Raw genomic sequence first — 18,616 nt, 5'->3', positions numbered from 1 at the left:
AACCTGGCAAACTTGTACCAGCATCCAGCTGTTTAATACATTGCTTTTAGCTGCTTAGCTGGTCATGGTCTCACAGCAGTGTTGCAAAAGATGCAGTCTTGGCTGGTGAAAACAGATTCTTATAAAACAGAAGGAAAGGAAGAGAGATAGGAAAGAGAATAAATAAGGTAAGAGAGCAGGAAACCAAGTCTCACATTCTAGGTGTCATCTGGAATTTAGCCAGAGCTAGTGATGTCATCTGGGTCACTCTTTCTCGCCCAGTCTGGCCAGGACATTTCTCAGGATCAGGACAGTGAAGGTCCAACAGTGTTGTGGTAGATTCTGGGGTCCCAGAAGATGAAAGTGGAAGCCATGATGGTAAATCTCACTTCTTCTAGTTCACCTCTTTCTACCATTTTGATCCTCCCCACCCTCCCCCCAAAGTCTCTTTTTAAGTTCCCCAAAAGGAAGTGGTGGGCAGAACAGCCAATCCCCTTATTATTTTGTTTGCCAATTAGGCCTAATTTTCAACACACCAATTTGGGTCTATTAATCTCCAGTTCTATTCTCCATTTTTTTCCAGTCACAGTCTTAATGCTAGGGTTACCGTATTTCCACAAGCAAAAAAGAGGACACGGGGGGGGGGGGAGGAGCCCCGCTCTAGCCCCGCCCCTGCCCCACACCCATCCACTCCCTCCCACTTCCCATCCCCTGATTGCCCCCCCAGAACCTCCAACCCCGCCCCGCTCCTTGTCCCCTGACTGCCCCCTCCTGGGACCCCTGCCACTAACTGCCCCCTAGGACCCCACCGCTTATCTAAGCCGCCCTGCTTCTTGTCCCCTGACTGCCCCCTCCTGAGAACGCCTTACGACCCTACCTGTCCCCTGACTGCCCCGACCCTTATCCACACCCCCACCCCATATTCACACCCCCACCCCCAGACAGACCCCCGGGGACTCCCATGCCCTATCCAACTGCTCCCCGCCCCCAACAGGACCCCCAGAACTCCTAACCCATCCAACCCCCTCTGCTACCTGCCTGCCTCGACCCCTCTCCACACCCCTGCCCCCTGACAGCCCCCCCAGAACCCCAGACCCATCTAACCCCCCCCGCTCCCTGTCCCTGACTGTCCCAACCCCTCTCCACACCCTTGCCCCCTGACAGCCCCCCCCCAAACTCCCGACCCATCCAACCCCTCCTCCCTGTCCCCTGACCAGGGCCGGCTTTAAAGAGCCCAGGAATCGGGCTGCGCTCCGGCCGGGGTTGTGGGCCTTGGGGCCGGACCAGAGGTGCTCGGCCGGCGCTGTTGGGGCCTGAGCCGGGCCGGAGGTGCTGGGGCCCGAGCAGGGCTGGGTCCGGGCTGGGGCCCGAACCAGGCCGGTGCTGCTGGGGCCCGAGCCGGGTCCGGGCCGGGGGTGCTGGGGCCCGAGCTGGGCCGGAGCCGCTGGGGCAGCCGGGCGCCGCTCGGCCAAAGCCGCGCCTCCCCGGAGTTCTCCTCCTCGCGCCCCGCTCCCCAGTTTACCTGCTGCTGCATCCACCTGCCCCTGCTTCTTTTCAGACTTCCCGCGAAGATCTGATTCGCGGGAAGCAGGGGAGGGGGAGGAGCAGGGGGCGGAGCGTTCAGGGGAGGGGAGGTGGGGGAAGACAGCTGCGGGCCGGACAGCATGGTAAGTCTGCAGGGGATGGGGGGAGCCGGGAAGGGGTTTTGGGTGCCCAGCGGCGCTTGGCCGCCGCTTTTCTATCTATAAATAGCCGACTGGGGGGAAATCCCGGACATTTTTAGATTTTTAAAAATCCCCCCCGGACGGCTATTTATAGACCGAAAAGCCGGACATGTCCGGGGAAATCCGGACATATGGTAACCCTATTAACTTAACGCAGTCCTGGGGTGGAGTAAATAGACCATTTTTATCTGGACTAATTTGGTCTTTCACTTTTGATGAATTTTATTAACAATTTTATGTAACAAACTGAGTTAAACTTTTGTTACCTTGGACAACTTAGAGCACAGGCATTTGCACAACAGACCCAAAGTGTTTCCATTGATTTCAATGTGCTTTGGATCAGGCCCTACCTCCCTTGAAGTCAGTGGTGTTATATGGGTGTAACATTAATGTCAATTACAAGAGAACACGCTCTCTGAGTCTATTTGTGTGGGTCAGTTAAGTGGAACTATTTTTTTAATGTAATTGGCACTGAGTTTTAATTTATCTCTATCTCACTGAGAGACATTTATGCATATTATCAAACTAGTGTTTCATACTGGCTTATGTATGGGGGAATCAGTAGCAGCTTTCAAACCTGAAACATTTCTCCTAAGTTTGGGACAAAATGATCAGCTACAATGGTCTGTCTAGAGCAGATGCAGGTTTCATGTTTCAGCTCCTCCTCACATTCCAGGCCTGCTGAGGCGTCCCTCAAAATTCTCCAAAATGGAGCCTCTCACAACTTATCCTTTAAAATGTTCAGTGCCCAAAGCAAGGGTATTTGTTGTTTTCCTGTCGATGGTTTTGTGTACAGTAATGCTCTGTCTGTTGCAGCTCAAATTCTTAAAACCTAAAATCAAAGATTTTTATTCTTTTGAAGTGAAGGATTCCAGAGGGAGGACCGTTTCTCTGGAGAAGTACAGAGGCAAAGTAAGTTGCATATTCAAAGCACTATTTCTTTGTTACTAAATCTTTAGAGGGCAACAGATATACTCAATTTATATATGGTAAAAACACTGTAGCATTATGGGGAGATAGAGATATTTTCTAAAATTCCATGTTCCTTCAGTATTTAGTGCTAAGCTAGCAGTACAGATTAATTTTAACTGGCTATATTAAATGTAGTGATACTAAATAATGCAACATGGTCATTTAATATGATTTGTTATAACTGAAATGCTCTAACAATGCAACAAATATATTTTAATCACAGTAGCTAAGAATGTCAGCATATTGCAATTATATTTTAGAGGTTGATCTAAAATATATAATGTGAGACTATTTATTATGCACAAACCTTAAATGTCTGACTTTGCATGTGTGCTTTTAAAACAAAACTGTAATTAAAAAACATTTTATCCTTTTCAAGGGTCTAATGATTTTTATTAAAAGAATGTCTCTTAAAGAATACCTGATTTCAGCTTCTGATATTCTTACTATATCTAATGAGATTATTCTCCGATGGTCACAGATAGTATTCAAACAGGAGAGATTATGCTATTGGAAGTTATATCTTTAAGACTTGAAGTAATTTAGGAACTTGCAGTTTCTTTCTAAATGTTCCACCTTCTATTTCTCTGAAGGCGTCTTTGGTTGTAAACGTGGCCAGTTACTGCCAGCACACAGACAAAAATTACATCGCGCTGCAGGAATTACACAGAGAGTTTGGTCCATCCCACTTCACTGTGCTGGCCTTTCCGTGCAATCAGTTTGGAGAATTGGAGCCTAGCTCAAGCCAGGAAATAGAATCTTTTGCCAAGGGAAACTATGGAGCAACTTTCCCTATTTTCCACAAAATTAAGATTCTGGGATCTGAAACAGAACCTGCATTCAAATTTCTGATAGGTAAATATTTGCCTATTATATTTTATGCTGCATATAATTGCAATATTTTTTCATTTATATTGTATTGATTTTTTCCCCAAAACATAAGGGGAGAACAGAAAAAATGGCAGGAGAACAGAAAGGTAAAGGAATGGGAGGGGAGGGAGGAGAAGGAACAGGGACAGAGACATCTCAGTTTCCATCTGCTAGGAATTAATCAAAGGTTTCTAAAACATTAAACCAAATCTTTTCAAATTTAGATGAGGTTCCTCTTCTCCAAAATGTTACCTGCTCTTTACAATATTATTTTTAGAGCAAACATGTAATGGCCTGATTTACCTGTTGTTGTCTATTTTTTATTATCATTACAAAAATATTTTATTTGAAAAGCTGTTCAAATAACTATATTAACCATTCTGAGAGAATTTAGTACAAAAGTATCACCATTATTGTCTTATATTCTTAATATTTCAACAGTTAATACAAACGTGTAGATCAGCAAATTCCCCTCTTACCAGACATGTATATCTTATTGACTTAGATGCAAGTTATTCATGAACCGTGGGAAATAATCACTGGTTTACATTAACTCATTTTGTAAATTTTGGGATCCAATCTGCAAAACCTACTCACACAACTATGCCTCATTCACATGAGAAGCCCCTTGAACTTACTCACATGAGTAGGGGTTTGTAGGGATGGGCCCTGTAGTCTCACAAATAGAATGAGGCTGTATTTACTTAGGGCTTAAATCAAAGCTCAATGAAGCCAATTGAAAGACTCCCACTGACTTCAATGTGCTTTTGATCAGGTCTTTGGTTCCCATTGAATTTCTGTATAATAGAGGAACGATGGGCCAGTTTTTAGGGAACTAGCCCGTAACTTGGGAGAGATAACCTTCAGTTCTATGCTCTGCCACAGCTTTCCTCTGTGATTTTGAGTAAGTCACTTACCCTCAGTTCCACATCTGGGAAACAGAGATAGTGATGCTTCCCAGCCTCACAGGGTGCCATGAGCATGCAGTGCTCAGCTGCTTTGGTGATGGGGGCCAGCTATGTACTTTTAAAGAAGATAAGGGTAAAAAATCACTTGCCATATCACTAGCAAAACAACAAGATACTGCAGATTTTGTAAATCTTTTCACCAGTCTGAATTTCAAACATGTTTTCTTTTCACCTAACTAAAAACAATGGATCAAATTCTGCACTAATTTATACTCCCTTCAATCCTAATATCCCCTCAGATATGCTCGTGCATTATGATCATGAAGACAAGGGGAGCATTTGACTTCAGTTACATTACAGACGGTGTAATTAGTGCGGACTATGCCCCATTAGCTATATTAAATAAATACATATCCATACACATGGATGGAGAGAGATACCACATTCACTCTTTTGGTTCTAAAATGCATGATACACCTCTACCCCGATATAACGCTGTCCTTGGGAGCCAAAGAATCTTACCACGTTATAGGTGAAACCACGTTATATCGAACTTGCTTTAATCCACTGGAATGCGCAGCCCCTCCCCCCCCCCCGGAGCGCCGCTTTACCGTGTTATATCCGAATTCGTGTTATATCGGGTCACATTATATCGGGGTACAGGTGTACCTTGTTTGACATAGACAAAAAATCACTTTATTTGCTATTCGTATATTTTGAAAGTATTTTATGAAAGTCATCCTTTCCCTTCCTGCAGCCCCCTGCCTCCAAGGAATTTACTGCGCAGCTTCTGCCCAAAGCGGATGATATTTTCACTCTCTTATACATTTAATACTTTCTAGGTCAAATTCTCAGCCACATTGGGACAGTTTTGCACTACACCACCAGCTGATTCTGACCATACAACTAGTATATCCAGCCCCAGAGCAATCGTCCTGGTTCAAGGAGGATCCTCCAGCGGCATAGAGATGGTGCAGACATAGGCGCTGACTCCGTGGGTGCTCCGGGGCTGGAGCACCCACGGGGAAAAATTGGTGGGTGCTCTGCACCCACCGGCAGCTCCCCACCTCAGCTCACCTCCACCTCCTCCCGCCACTTTTTCCCCCTGGTTCTCAGCGCTTCCTGCTGTGAAACAGCTGTTTCACGGCGGGAAGCGCTAGGAGGGAGGGGGGAAGAGGGGGAACGCGCCGTGCTCGGGGAAGAGGCGGGGCCTGGGTGGGATTTAGGGAAGGCCTCCAATAGGGGCAGGGAGGAGGTGGAGTTGGGGCGGGGACTTTGGGGAAGGGATTAGAAGGACGGGGCAGGGGCGGGGCAGGGCTGGGGTCAGGGGGTACGAGCACCCACCGGCGCCGGGAAAAGTTGGTGCCTATGGGTGCAGAGACTCTTATGAAGTGCTTAATTTGTAATAAAACAGGAGCTGGGGCTCAAGCAATTAGGTGCCAGGGCTGAAGCAATTTTTGTACTTTCATAACTGATTCAGCAAGCCCAGAGGTATCAGGGCTATGAACTGCCAAGCCTAAAGGTGCTGGGGCTCTACCCTGACAAGCCCTGGTACAAATTGAGCACTGCCATTTCACTCCTTCATCCCAATATAACAGCAAAAGGGGGGCTTGGCCAGTGCTCAGGACACTGCTCAATCTCATTGATCCAGGGTCACCCAGAGGGGGGGCAAATGGGGCAATTTGCCCCAGGCCCCAGGCCCTGCAGGGGCCCCCACGAGAATATAGTATTCTATAGTATTGCAACTTTTTTTTATGGAAGAGGCCCCTGAAATTGATTTGCCCCAGGCCCCCGAATCCTCTGGGCAGCCCTGCATTGATCCCCAGCAGTAGTTTTGGACCATGGGAGCTATTGCAGCTGCTATAAATTAGAGCAGTCATCAAGGTGCTCTAACTTACACTGGGAGTCTGGCTCTGCATTCTAACCCAGAATCAAGGGGAGAGCAACGGTGAGTTTATACACCCCAAGACTTCCTCTTCTGACTTGCACTGTGTGCAATTCAGCTTGATCCTAGATATAGCAATTAAATCAAGATACAATTATTAAACAGAAAAGGGTCAACATGACATGGAACATATCCCACCATCCCTTGGCATGGAAAATTCCTACTGAGGCTGTGGAAGTTATGAATATGGTTCAGTGGCTGGCTTGGGCCAATGGCTTTTAATTAGGTTTGAAAGGATTAGATTTGTATCTGTAAATGTCAGTAAACATCGACTTCACAGTATACACACAAATGACAAAAAATATTTCAATTGATGATCATTGAAATTTACAGATAAGTAAAGTAAGAAAAGTGCAGCTTAAGGACTTATTAGAGTTAACTTAAGGATATTTACTTTGTATATCTGTATATTTTGATATGCGATGTGGCAGTTTGTGTTTTAACGGTTATAAAGCTTTAACTTTTTTATCTAACCATCTGCTGTCATTAAATAACTATTGTCTGACACCCCCATTGTCTCATACATCCCTAATTTCCCGCAACTGTGAAAATGTAAATTGCTAAAAATCAGAAAAAATACCTAAAACCCATAGTTTTGTGCAACTGTGAAAATTTAAATTGAAAAAAAAATTAAAATTACTTAAAAATAAACATTGATATTATCCATCAAAATGATAAAAAAATACCATCAAATTCTGCCAAGCTACTTTTAATGCATTAATGTAGGACCCTATTCTCCACTACATGGCTTATTCCCCTATAGAAGTGACAATTCTGAACTCACAATTTTCTTTAAATTCTCCCATAAGACTATGAGTTCCCCCAAGAACGGGCCAGGGGCTCCACCAACTAAACCTGCAGGATCTGTGAGGGTCTCCAGGGACATGGCAAAGGCAAGGGACTCTACTGCTGCTGCCTTTGGGAGCCATGCTGCCAGGTGTTTCTTAGCAGCCTGTCATCCCCAGAAACCCCCACTCCCAGAAATTCCATAGGACAGAATACCATCTGAGGCTTTGCCCCATGAAACTGAGGGGTAGAATCAAGCAGAAATTGACCCAGCCATCACCCCCAACATCCCCATCTCCTGTATCCACCTGCCCCCTGCCAGCCCATAGAGCTAGAAATACTATGGAGCCCTTACTGAGGGACATCTGTAGGGCAGGGAGAAGAGGTTTAACCACAGAGGTGGCAGCATTCTCCCATGTCAGTATTTGGCTCTTACACTGCTTCAAAGAGAAGGGGAAAATTCTTTCATTTCACCCTCCTAGATCAATAGAACCATCCAAACGTCCAGATCAAGAGACTTAACACAGAATGGGGTCAAGTATCAGAGGGGTAGCCGTGTTAGTCTGAATCTGTAAAAAGCAACAGAGGGTCCTGTGGCACCTTTGAGACTAACAGAAGTACTGGAAGCATAAGCTTTCGTGGGTAAGAACCTCACTTCTCAGAAGTAAGTAAGGTTCTTACCCACGAAAGCTTATGCTCCCAGTACTTCTGTTAGTCTCAAAGGTGCCACAGGACCCTCTGTTGCTTTTTACAGAATGGGGGTTTCCTTTTTTCAAAAGACTGTTAAAGAATAACTGTTCTGTGGCTAAGCAATTGCAAGGATAGCAGTATTTGAGGCCGTTAAAAGTATCTGATGCCTTTTCTGCAGATTCTTCAAAGAAAGAGCCTAGGTGGAATTTCTGGAAGTATCTTGTCAACCCAGAAGGTAAAGTTGTGAAATTTTGGAGACCTGAAGAGCCCATAGAAAACATCAGGGCAGAAATAGCATCTCTGATCAGGCAGATCATCATGAAAAAGAAAGAAGATCTCTGAAAAGGCCATTCAGTCTGCGAATCCATTTTACCGCATGTATAGACAATCTTAATACATTCCTGTTAAATGATGCTAGAAGCTAGACCATCAAGTGTTTTAATTTCTCTTTGGTTTTAATGGCAGTACTGAGAATAATTACAAATGATTTAAGCGCTAATATAGGGCCCAATCCTGCGACATGCTGAGCACCAATAAAGTCAATGAGAGTTGCAAGGCACTCAGCACTTTGCAGGATCAGACCCTTAGTTTGGCATAAAGTTGCTAATGTTCCCTGTAAATTCACACTGCTGCCAATGGTTAATAATGTCACCAACATGAAAATGCTTAAAAAAGAAGACAGAGGATTTGTATGAATATGAAGTTGACTAATTTATCAAGCCAAGAGCTTTGTTTCCCAGCTACTTGTAACAAGTGTTAGGGGTTTTTTTATATTTGATTGCCAAACATGAAACTCCTGTGACTGAATTACTTTAGGGCCATTGTATCAATCCAGAAGCATCACACCAGAGTAGTTAAAACTGAATGCCACTGAAAAATACCAGCTTTGCTACATTAACAGAGGAAGGTTGATGAATTGTGAAAATTACAAACTAAGTTTAAAAAAAATTGTAAATAGATAGTTCTATGAAGATTGTTTATTAAAAAAGAGGAAGAATCACAAAATGGTTCCTAGCCTACATTGTGTGTATTTTGATATATTTCACAAAATGTTCTGTGACACTGTGCAGTCATACACACTGAGAGCATTCTGGAGAATCTAACACTAAGCAATTATAAGATCAGTCCCTATTTTATTTGGAGCTAGGCAAACTTAGATTGCTAAACTTTGTGAATCAAGCAGCAGACAAGTTGGGATTCATCAGGCATTGTGGCTGTATTTTACAGTCTGAGACAAAGGATAAATTACTAGAATAATTCTAAGAGCAGATACGCTATAGTAAATATCACGTCTGGAAGAGCTAAAGTGTAACGATGAATAAAGATGGCTGGTTATGTGTGGCATTCTCAAACCAAAGTTAGTAAAGTATTCATACTTTCTCACCATTTGCGATGGGGAAGGGGAGATACTGTGAGGATCTTGAAGCTGAATCTGGTTGGAGGCTGTGGCTTCATTGGGGAGCCCCCAGGCCAAAGGAAGGCATTGCTAGGGGAGGGAAGGGGCATAGCCAAAACTGCCAAAGTGGAAGGTGAAGCTGTTCTCGATGCCAGAAACGTGGAGGGAGAGCAGCACTGGAAACACTAGGAATGAATCCCCCGATGCCCCTGGGGCCAGGCTGGTCCAAGAGGGAGGAATTTGGCCCTTGTACTGTTAGTACAAATAATGTAATGTAGGTACAAATAAACAGCAGTCATTAATGTGCAGCTACACACAGCTTCAGATATTAAAACCATTTTGTTTCATTGAGAAGAAGGATGTTGTCCACGGTACTGGATTATCCAAAAGCCTTTCAAAAATACTTCGGAGTCTACATCATCCACTAGAGACGAGTAGTAAAGATGTCTGCCTAAGGTACTCCAGCAGCTGCAGGAGTACAAGACACCCCTATACTAGTGTCTGCCTGGGGCGTGAGCTCAATTTCTGCTGTAAGGTTGGAACTCACAATCTTCTCACCTGGGAAAATAATACAGCGGGCATAGATTATCCAACAAGTTCTTAGAATATACTGGAGACAATTTTTTTATTTCAGAAGATGAAGAAAGCTACTGGGGAAGAGGCTATTCTAGATTTGATTTGGACAAATAGGGAAGAACTGATTGAGAATTTGGAAGGCAGCTTAGGTGAAAGTCAGCATGGATTTGTCAAGAACAAATCATGTCAAACCAACCTAATAGGGCTGACAAGGTAACAGCCTTGTGGATGGGGAGAAGCGGTAGATGTGGTATATCTTGACTTTAGTAAGGCTTTTGATACTGTCTCGCATGACTGTCTCATAAACAAACTAGGGAAATACAACCTAGATGGAGCTACTGTAAGGTGGGTGCATAACTGGTTGGAAAACCATTCCCAGAAAGTAGTTATCAGTGGTTCACAGTCAAGCTGGAAAAGCATATTGAGTGGGGTCTCACAGGTTTCAGTTCTGGGTCCAATTCTGTTCAATATCTTCATCAATGATTTAGATAATGGCACAGAGAGTACACTTATAAAGTTTTCAGGGGTTGCCAAGTGCTTTGGAGGGTAGGATTAAACTTCAAAATGATATGGACAAACTGGAGAAATGGTCTGCAGTAAATAGGATGAAATTCAATAAGGACAAATACGAAGTACTCCACCTAGGAAGGAACAATCAGTTGCACACACACAAAATGTGAAATAACTGCCTCGGAAGGAGTACTGAGGAAAGGGATTTGGGGGGCATAGTGGATCACAAACTAAATATGAGTGACCAGTGTAACACTATTGCAAAAAAAGCAAACATCATTGTGGGATGTATTAGCAGGGGGTGTTGTAAACAAGACAAGAGAAGTAATTCTTCCGTTCTACTCTATGCTGATTAGGCCTCAACTGGAGTATTGTATCCAGTTCTGGGTGCTACATTTCAGGAAAGATGTGGACAAATTGGAGAAAGTCCAGAGAAGAGCAACAAAAATGATTAAAGGTCTAGAAAACATGACCTCTGACTGAGGGAAGATTAAAAAAATTGGGTTTGTTTAGTCTGGAGAAGAGAAGACTGAGAGGGGACACAATAACAGTTTTCAAGTACATAAAAGGTTGTTACAAGGAGGAGGGAGAAAAATTGTTCATCTTAACCTCTGAGGATAGGACATGAAGCAGTGGGCTTAAATTGCAGCAAGTGCAGTTTAGGTTGGACAACAGGAAAAACTTCCTAAATGTCAGAGTGGTTAAGCACTGGAATAAATTGCCTAGGGAGGTTGTGGAATTTCCATCATTTGAGATTTTAAGAGCAGGCTAGACAAACAGCCATCAGGAATGGTCTAGATAATACTTAGTCCTGTCATGAGTGCAGGGGACTAGAGTAGATGATCTCTCGAGATCTCTTCCAGTCCTACAATTCTATGAATGTAGGCATCAGAGTGCAGTCCAACTGGGTGCAGTTGAGATTGGAAAAGAAGGTGTGATTCTGTTCCCACTGAAGTCAATGGGAGTTATATTATTGACTTCAGTGGAATCAGGATTGGGACTTTAACCCTTAACTGTGAATTTCCATAATTTTCCTGGGTCTAAGTGAAAGCCGTAAGATTATTTTAATATAATTTTGTAGTTGAATCAAACTGTTTTTTTAATCTCATTGCCATTCTCAGGGAACTATCAAAAATATATTATATTGTAGAACCATTATATTTTTGTGTCTGTTTATTTCATGCAAACAAAGTAGGCCACATAGTCACACAATTAGTGTCAGTCAGCAGATTCTCTCTGTTAGGGAGGGGAGCAGACAGAAATGCCTGCAGCATGACCTGACAATATGTGGATGAGCAGGGAAGGGAAGGAGACATTAATTATGCTTTTCCAAACCTTCACATGTTTCGGAGTATTTCTTAAATGGAACCTTAGCTCTAAATGTCCAGTCTAGTAACAGGGGGATGCAGAGAAGAGTGACAAGAATGAGCAAGTGCCTGGAAGAGCTCTCATATGAAGAAAGATTGAAAAATTGAAATTGCTTCTCATAGAAATGATAAGATGGAACATAATAAAATTATATAAAATAATGAATAATACAGAGAAGGTAGATCGGGAATTCTGTCTCTCTTCTCATAACACAAGAACAAAGGGATGTTCATTTAAAATAAAAGGCCAGAAATTCAAAATGAATAAAAGGAAATACTTTTTCACATAACGTATGATTAAACTGTGCGGCTTCTTACCATAGGAAGACACCGAGGCCAAGAATTTAAGATTTTAAAAGGTATAGGATAGTTTTATGGATATCAAGAATATCCAGAGTTGTCATAATCTATGACAACAATAATTTTGGAAAGAATATTAAACCTCATGCTTTAGAGTATAAACCAACCTCTAACACTTAGACATAAGGAGGGAGACCTCTGTGGGGGTCATACCTGTCTACTGTGGAGTTCTTGTACCTTCCTCTAATGTATCAGAGACAGGAGACTAAACTAGATGGACCTCATGTCTGATTCAATATGACAGTTTCTACGTTCCTATGTTGTAGGACTGATTTTCACTTCCCAGTCTCCATCTATGTATGGCATTCTGGATTTGTGTACACTTTGATGTAGGTTTACAAATGTCCAAGTGTGCACTACATGTACTGATGGATAGAGCTGGGTGAAATTTTCCAGGCAAAACTGTTTTTCACCAGAAAATTCATAATCGGGTTGACCAAAATATTTGTGTCAAATTGTTTCAGTCAAGAACTCCCCCCACAAAAAAAAATGAAAAAAATCAAAGCGTTTCAATTCTTTTATTTGAAATGACTTTTTGTTTCAAATTTTACTTCAAATTAATTTTTTTAAAGGTTAAAAACCCAAAAATGAAATAAAGTAAAAAAAAATTGGGGTGGGGGGTCAACCCAGAATTTTAAAAAATCTGATTTTTTGGGTTAGTCACCAAAATGAAAAATCACTTATTCACACAGCTATGTGGATGGATACTAATCTCACAGAGATTATGTAAGAGGCAAACTGTGCCGCATATCCTTTGTAATCTACACAAAGGTGCTGGGAGTTGGGAAGGATAGGCATATGGGGCACTCACCTCAGAGTCATTAGTCTGACTAGTCGTTCCATCCAGGCTAGTAGTGACAGTAAGGGACATTGTGACAGGGCAGCCTGCTCCTTTCTGGCTCAGGAGGCATGGGGCCCGGCAGCCCTATTCAATTAGTACCACCCTACCACATCTGGGCAGGCTGTGGGACTTAAAAGGGAGAAAACTCAGCAGTGTCTGAGGGTGACTGGGGAGGAGTGTGGACTGATGGTTTCTTCCTAAGGGCCAGAGGTCTTTTTGCTGAGTTGGTTGAGGAAGAGACCCAGGGGAGAGCAAGGAGCTCTCCAATAGGAAACCTGAAGGAAAACTTGTGTCTTGAGTCCTTTAAGTGTTTTTGGTAATGAAAGAGGTGCCGAGGCTCAAGCAATTAGGTGTCGGGGCTCAAGCAATTTTTTTATTTTCATAACTGATGCAGCAAGCCCAGAGGTACCAGGGCTATGAACTGCCAAGCCTAGAGGTGCCGGGGCTCAGCCCTGGCAAGCCCTGGCAGAAATTAAGCGCTGATGTCTGGGTATATCTTGGAAATCAAATGATTACCCATTTCCACAGATCTTCACTTCTTCCCCATAATCTACAGCGGGAATGATTTAACCTGGGACTCCTTTCCTTCGTAAAGAGCTACCAGGAATACAAATTTTCCAAACACATTTCAACCAACCTGACTTGAGCTGGAGTATCTCACCTCCTCTCTGTTGGATGTTCTGACCCCAAAAGGACCAACAGAAGTAGTGTCAAGCAAAACCAAACAATTCCAGAACTGTGTCTCTGGTTCCCTTAGGAATCTTTTGATATCCTCTCTGAATGTTTCAAGCTTATAAAGTTACATTACGTAATATTGTAAGAAATGCACATTTTCATATGGGACCCAAACCTAAAAGCAATACTCACATGTGCAAGTAGTCCCTTTGAAGTCAAAGGGATTGTGATTGTTCATATAAGTAAAATTTTGTAGGATCAGACCCAAACATATTAACTCCTAATGTCAAACAAACCACAATATCTACAGGCCAGATACTCTGCTGGTATAATTTGGCTTAGCTGCCACTGAAGTCAATGGAGCTATGCCAAACACATTTACATCTGCTGAAGATCTGGCCCATTATCTTTACAGAGAGAGGCTTATAATAACCAGTTGTAATCCGCTTGTCTAAACATTGATGCAAGGTCGTGTGCTAATGTGGAAGCGTATTTAGTTGCTGGTATGTGAACAACAGCTAACTAACAATACACTGCCTAATCAGCACATACACAAAACTAGTTCTATTATGGGCCTTAATGCTGCAAGCTCTCCACATATACACACATGCTGTTTCACTGGGAGGTCTTCACTTGGAGAGTCTGCAAGAAAGTTGGGCTATATGTGTTACTTGACTTATCTGGGAGTTCATATAATGAGAGTCTGTTTTTTGCAAATAAGAACTGCTTAGATACAAATACAAGGCATGGATTTCATCAAATGAATACCAGCACTTGGACACCAGGGTGCCTTAAGCTAATATTGAAATACTCCTATCAAGAAACAAACTTTATTTCTTTTAAAATTAATTTAAATTAGCTGGCTATGAACCATTTCCCTTGAACTGAAAACTGACAGCTTGCCTAGCAATGTGAATGATAAATGACAGTGCATTGATCTGAGGGAGCATCCAATAAGTGTGCTGCAGAAGACAATAACCCCAGTTTTCCTGAATGTCTGAATTAATGATCCTGAAGAGGAGTTAACAGCACATTAATAATATTGATAAGTAATGCTATATTAGGAGATGTTGCAAAAATCACTGAGAACAGAGAAATGATACACAAGGATAAAGGGACCAGTCCCACAAAGTTCTAAGCACCTTCTACCATTATAGTCAGTGGGAATTGAGTGGTTTTCAGAACCTAATGGACTTGTACCCATCAAGGGTGTTAACATATGGATAGGGAAAACAATTAAACAATATTCAGTATGAGGCTGATACTTCTTGCAAAGCACTAATGCGGTGATTGTAGCCAACATGTTATATATATTTGTTAACAACATGAAAAAAATCAATCTCTTTGGTCTTCATTATGCAGGATCATAACATTCAGATTAGAGTTCTTCTCTCTGTGGAACTGGTGAGAACACCTAGAAACACTACATACATTTTTAGTACTTCAGAACCACAAAGATGTTGACAAATCTGAAGGCACTTGGAGAAGACGGGAATCATTTTCAAGACACTGTCATCGTCCCCCGCCTGTCCCCCTTCCCCCCACCAGTACAATAGTGGAAACGTCATGATGACACTAAAATATAATTTTGGGGTATTTGGTAGGACATTTGATTGAACACCTTTGGGGTTGTCAGTTTTTAAACTCAATCAGCTTTTAATTGATCATTGAAAAAAATGTAAATTTTGCCTAATGTTGTATTATTAATGGATTGACACATTCTATATAAAACAGCAAGAAAATTTCAAAGAAAAGAATTTAGGAAAGTCATTGCTTGTCCTGCTAAAAAAAAAGTTGTCAGTTAATTTGTGATTGTTTGATATGGTTTGAATTCTATTATCTGTCTATCTGACTTAAGTATTTATAAGGCCTCCTATCATATTGGTCTCTAAGTGCTGATCAAAATTAAAAAACATTATAAGAGCTAAACAAAAGTTTTCTCTCTGTACTTTGGATAACAGGAGTGTGTGAAACAGCGATAAAGGTAAATATTAGGTTTCACTATTGTTTGATGATACCCTTTACAGCAGAAAATAAAAAGGGCCTACAAGATGCACCATGTAAAATAAGTTTTGCTGCAGTTGGATGATCATAGTATGTGCAATAAGATAGCAGATGTAGGTTAGCTGCTGTCAGATTTTCAACCAGCTAACAATACACTGCCTTCCTAGCACACACATACAGTTACCACCAATGTTCTCACAAGTTGGTGTCCTGATGTCTTCCTAGTTCATCTCATTAAAATAACAGGGAGCTGGCCCTGCAGCAAGTGACAGTGTAGTAGAGACTGCTAGATTCACACAAAGCAGCCAGCTAACAGTACACTGCCTACCAGACACAAGGAGCCTAAGCAAGGCAACATATTTCCTTTCTAAAGACGGTGTGACTGAATTTTATTCGTAACAGGAACTTTGCAAAGTGGAGTGATGGAAAAGATAAAGATCCATTTGAGCAATCATTCCATTTTCCATCTAATTTCAATGTTGCTAACCTCTTTCAAAATTAACTCAATATGTACTTCAACACAAAATGTAAATACGTAGATGCAATAAATATCAAGGGCATGATTCTGATCTTAGTTACACTACTGGAAATACAGACTAATTCCAAGGAAGTCAGTGGAGTTACAATAGGGTAAAGCAGTGTAAAGTGAGATCTGAATCAGGCCCTAAATTGTCAACCAAAACTTCAGAAAGTGTTAGACTAGATTCGCTTTTCATTCACACCAGTTTTACTGGATTTAACTGGAAAGCTCATGCCCTGATTCAGCAAGGCAGCTAAGCATGTAGATAACTTAAAGCATGTGAGTAGTCCCATTGACTTCAATGGGCATTTGTATCAGGCCCATAATGAGCAAAAATGATGTTGCTGGTAAAAAAATCACCTTCACAGTGTTTAATAATTATAAGTTTGGATCTTAGGACTCGTATGGGTAGTGAGCTGTATGGATGTCACTGAAGGCAGAACCAAAGAGGTTGCATGGATATAAATAAGGACAGATTGTGGTCCTCTCTCTTTGCTTTTCAAAACTGGGCTCTTATACCACTCAGAAGGAATTCTATCTTGCAATACTCCTGAATTATCAAAAAAAAAACCACGTATATAAACAATTACTTGTCCAGTTGCCACGGCTAGGCAGCAGCCAAATGAATGAGTTGGTTAATATGGATCTGATTCCCATCACAGTCCACAAGAGGTTGCCATTTCCATGACTTCTAGGATGCTTTTGAATGCAACAATGTGGAGTGCAGCTAGCAACTGTTCATATATCAAGTTCTCAACAGCCAGCTAGCAAGGCACTGCCAAACTGTCACATCCTTGTGCTCCATCAGTACTTCTTGGCCATTTGCTGTGTCCCAAAGACAGCTTTCTATAGCTTAGCTGTTGTTCAACATGTTTAGTCTAGCATTGTGCCTTCCCAATAATATTGCTTGTATGAATGTTAACAGTAAAGTAATATACTTGCATGTCAGTGACTACACTTCTGTACTATATTCTGTCTTTAATGCACCCTGCTTATCTTCTGCTCTAAAATTTCCAGTCTAGTAGGAGTCTCCCTTTACATTACCTCCATCCCTAACTGAATCTCACTTAGGATTCTACTAAAGTGACTCACCAGATTTACATTGTAAGCTTTGGAGGTAAGGGCTGTCTGTATTTTGCATCCTGTACATTGCCAAGTACACTGTTGGTGATTAACACATAAAGAAAACTATAAGTTTACATCTATCCACTATTTTCACTCTTCATTGTTTCTTCTATTCCTTACCATGCAACCACACAGGTATGTGCCAGCTGGCTTGTGATGCTGCATGGACAGGCATCTCCCCACATGCCTGCACCCACTTCAAACAGATCTAGTAGCTTGTATTCAGTAATCAGTCCCCATAACCCTATGAAGAAAGAATCCCAGTATCTACTTCTGAAGTTTTCATTATATCACTGCCACTTTGCCACTAGCGTAGTTTATGTACATTTTTCTATGGTTTCCCATTATGCATTTAAATGAATTTCATTTGTAGTGACTCTAATAACAGAGGGGAAAAAATCTCTTAAAACTTTATTTTTGTGTTCAAAATTATATAGATTTTCTACTTTTTCTGTCCCTTCCTCCCTGCCCCTAAAAAATATACAAAGCAGATTTTTGTATATGTTCTTACCTTAGTGAACTTCTGTAAACTTTGTTTTCTCATCTGCTTAAGGTCTTTCCCAAGTGTTTTCATTACTTTCTCCTTAAAAAAATACAGAAGTACAAACAATGCAATTAAATGTTCAGGTATCATCTGAGCAACAACAACTTTTATCCCCAGTCTAAAACACTAGTCACATGAAACCAGATGTTTGTGGAAAATCAAATCCTGCAGTCCTTCCCCACCTTGTAGCAAAATTATTGAAGTCTGAGGGCCCTTTTCCACACTCTTGCTAAGCTAAAACTCTCAGCTGACTTCATGAGTTCTGCCTGAGTTAGGAAAAAGTATGATCTTTATGACTTGTTCCACTATTATTGTACTGTGCAACTGTGAGAAGATAAATCACTTTACTCCAGCAAAGCACTGGTGAGTTAGAATAAAAAGAAAAAAGAATGACATTTACCCACAACATGTCTTCATCTGTCTTGACCTTCCTAGAAGCAGATCTTTCTAATTTCCACTCCATCTCTGAAGATAAACTCCTGCTGCGATTATCTACCTTAAAAAGTACTTATTTATAATGTAGCTATATTAACTTATGTGCACCCAGGCAAATGAACACCACTCACTTTTGAGACAGCAGTGTCCTGAGCCAATCTGTCTTGTTGCCTCTCTTCAAGGAGACAGTGATGGGCTAGATGCCCCTAACAGCCACCCTTCTTATTTATATTCCCTATGAGCCTCTTAGCTCTCCTGCGCCTTCTGCCTGCCCTACGCTCTGCCCTCTAGGAGCCCCCTTATCCCTTGTCCACCCCTTGTCTCCCCAGCTCCTCCCCGCTACGCGCCCCACCTCCCCACTCTCACCCTGTCTGTCCCTGATGAGATCT

General features: G+C 42.0%; 2 protein-coding genes across 3 annotated transcripts in view; one reads left to right on the top strand and one right to left on the bottom strand.

Moving 5' to 3' along the window:
• CDC20B (cell division cycle 20B) overlaps positions 1-18,255 on the bottom strand; it is a 51,853-nt gene extending 33,598 nt beyond the window's left edge. The window contains exons 1-2 of the mRNA XM_054032746.1: positions 18,193-18,255; positions 17,760-17,831 (exon numbers count right to left, since the gene is read on the bottom strand). Coding sequence (XP_053888721.1) covers positions 17,760-17,831; positions 18,193-18,255 — 135 coding nt within the window. The remainder of the gene's footprint in view (positions 1-17,759; positions 17,832-18,192) is intronic.
• On the top strand, positions 2,391-8,882 carry GPX8 (glutathione peroxidase 8 (putative)). Of its 2 annotated transcripts, XM_054032747.1 has the most exons (3): positions 2,391-2,615; positions 3,269-3,530; positions 8,053-8,882. In XM_054032747.1, the coding sequence occupies exons 1-3, from the start codon at positions 2,412-2,414 to the stop codon at positions 8,214-8,216; spliced, it is 630 nt and encodes a 209-aa protein (XP_053888722.1). In that variant the 5' UTR covers positions 2,391-2,411; the 3' UTR covers positions 8,217-8,882. The 2 variants fall into 2 exon arrangements, with proteins under 2 accessions (XP_053888722.1, XP_053888723.1); XM_054032748.1 differs by lacking the exon at positions 3,269-3,530 and having other exon boundaries at positions 8,053-8,219.
• Positions 18,256-18,616: the final 361 nt, after the last annotated feature.

The sequence above is a fragment of the Malaclemys terrapin genome, chromosome 6 (genome assembly GCF_027887155.1).
Source record: "Malaclemys terrapin pileata isolate rMalTer1 chromosome 6, rMalTer1.hap1, whole genome shotgun sequence".
Classification (NCBI taxonomy): domain Eukaryota; kingdom Metazoa; phylum Chordata; order Testudines; family Emydidae; genus Malaclemys; species Malaclemys terrapin.
This window is presented reverse-complemented; position numbering and strand designations above follow the sequence as displayed.

Bases quoted from the DNA above. Each gene is read 5' to 3' on its own strand.
- GPX8 (XM_054032747.1), top strand. From the start codon at position 2,412: ATGGAGCCTCTCACAACTTATCCTTTAAAATGTTCAGTGCCCAAAGCA. The intron at 2,616-3,268 runs GTAAGTTGCATA...ATTTCTCTGAAG, and splicing joins TGGAGAAGTACAGAGGCAAA to GCGTCTTTGGTTGTAAACGT. The intron at 3,531-8,052 runs GTAAATATTTGC...CCTTTTCTGCAG, and splicing joins TGCATTCAAATTTCTGATAG to ATTCTTCAAAGAAAGAGCCT.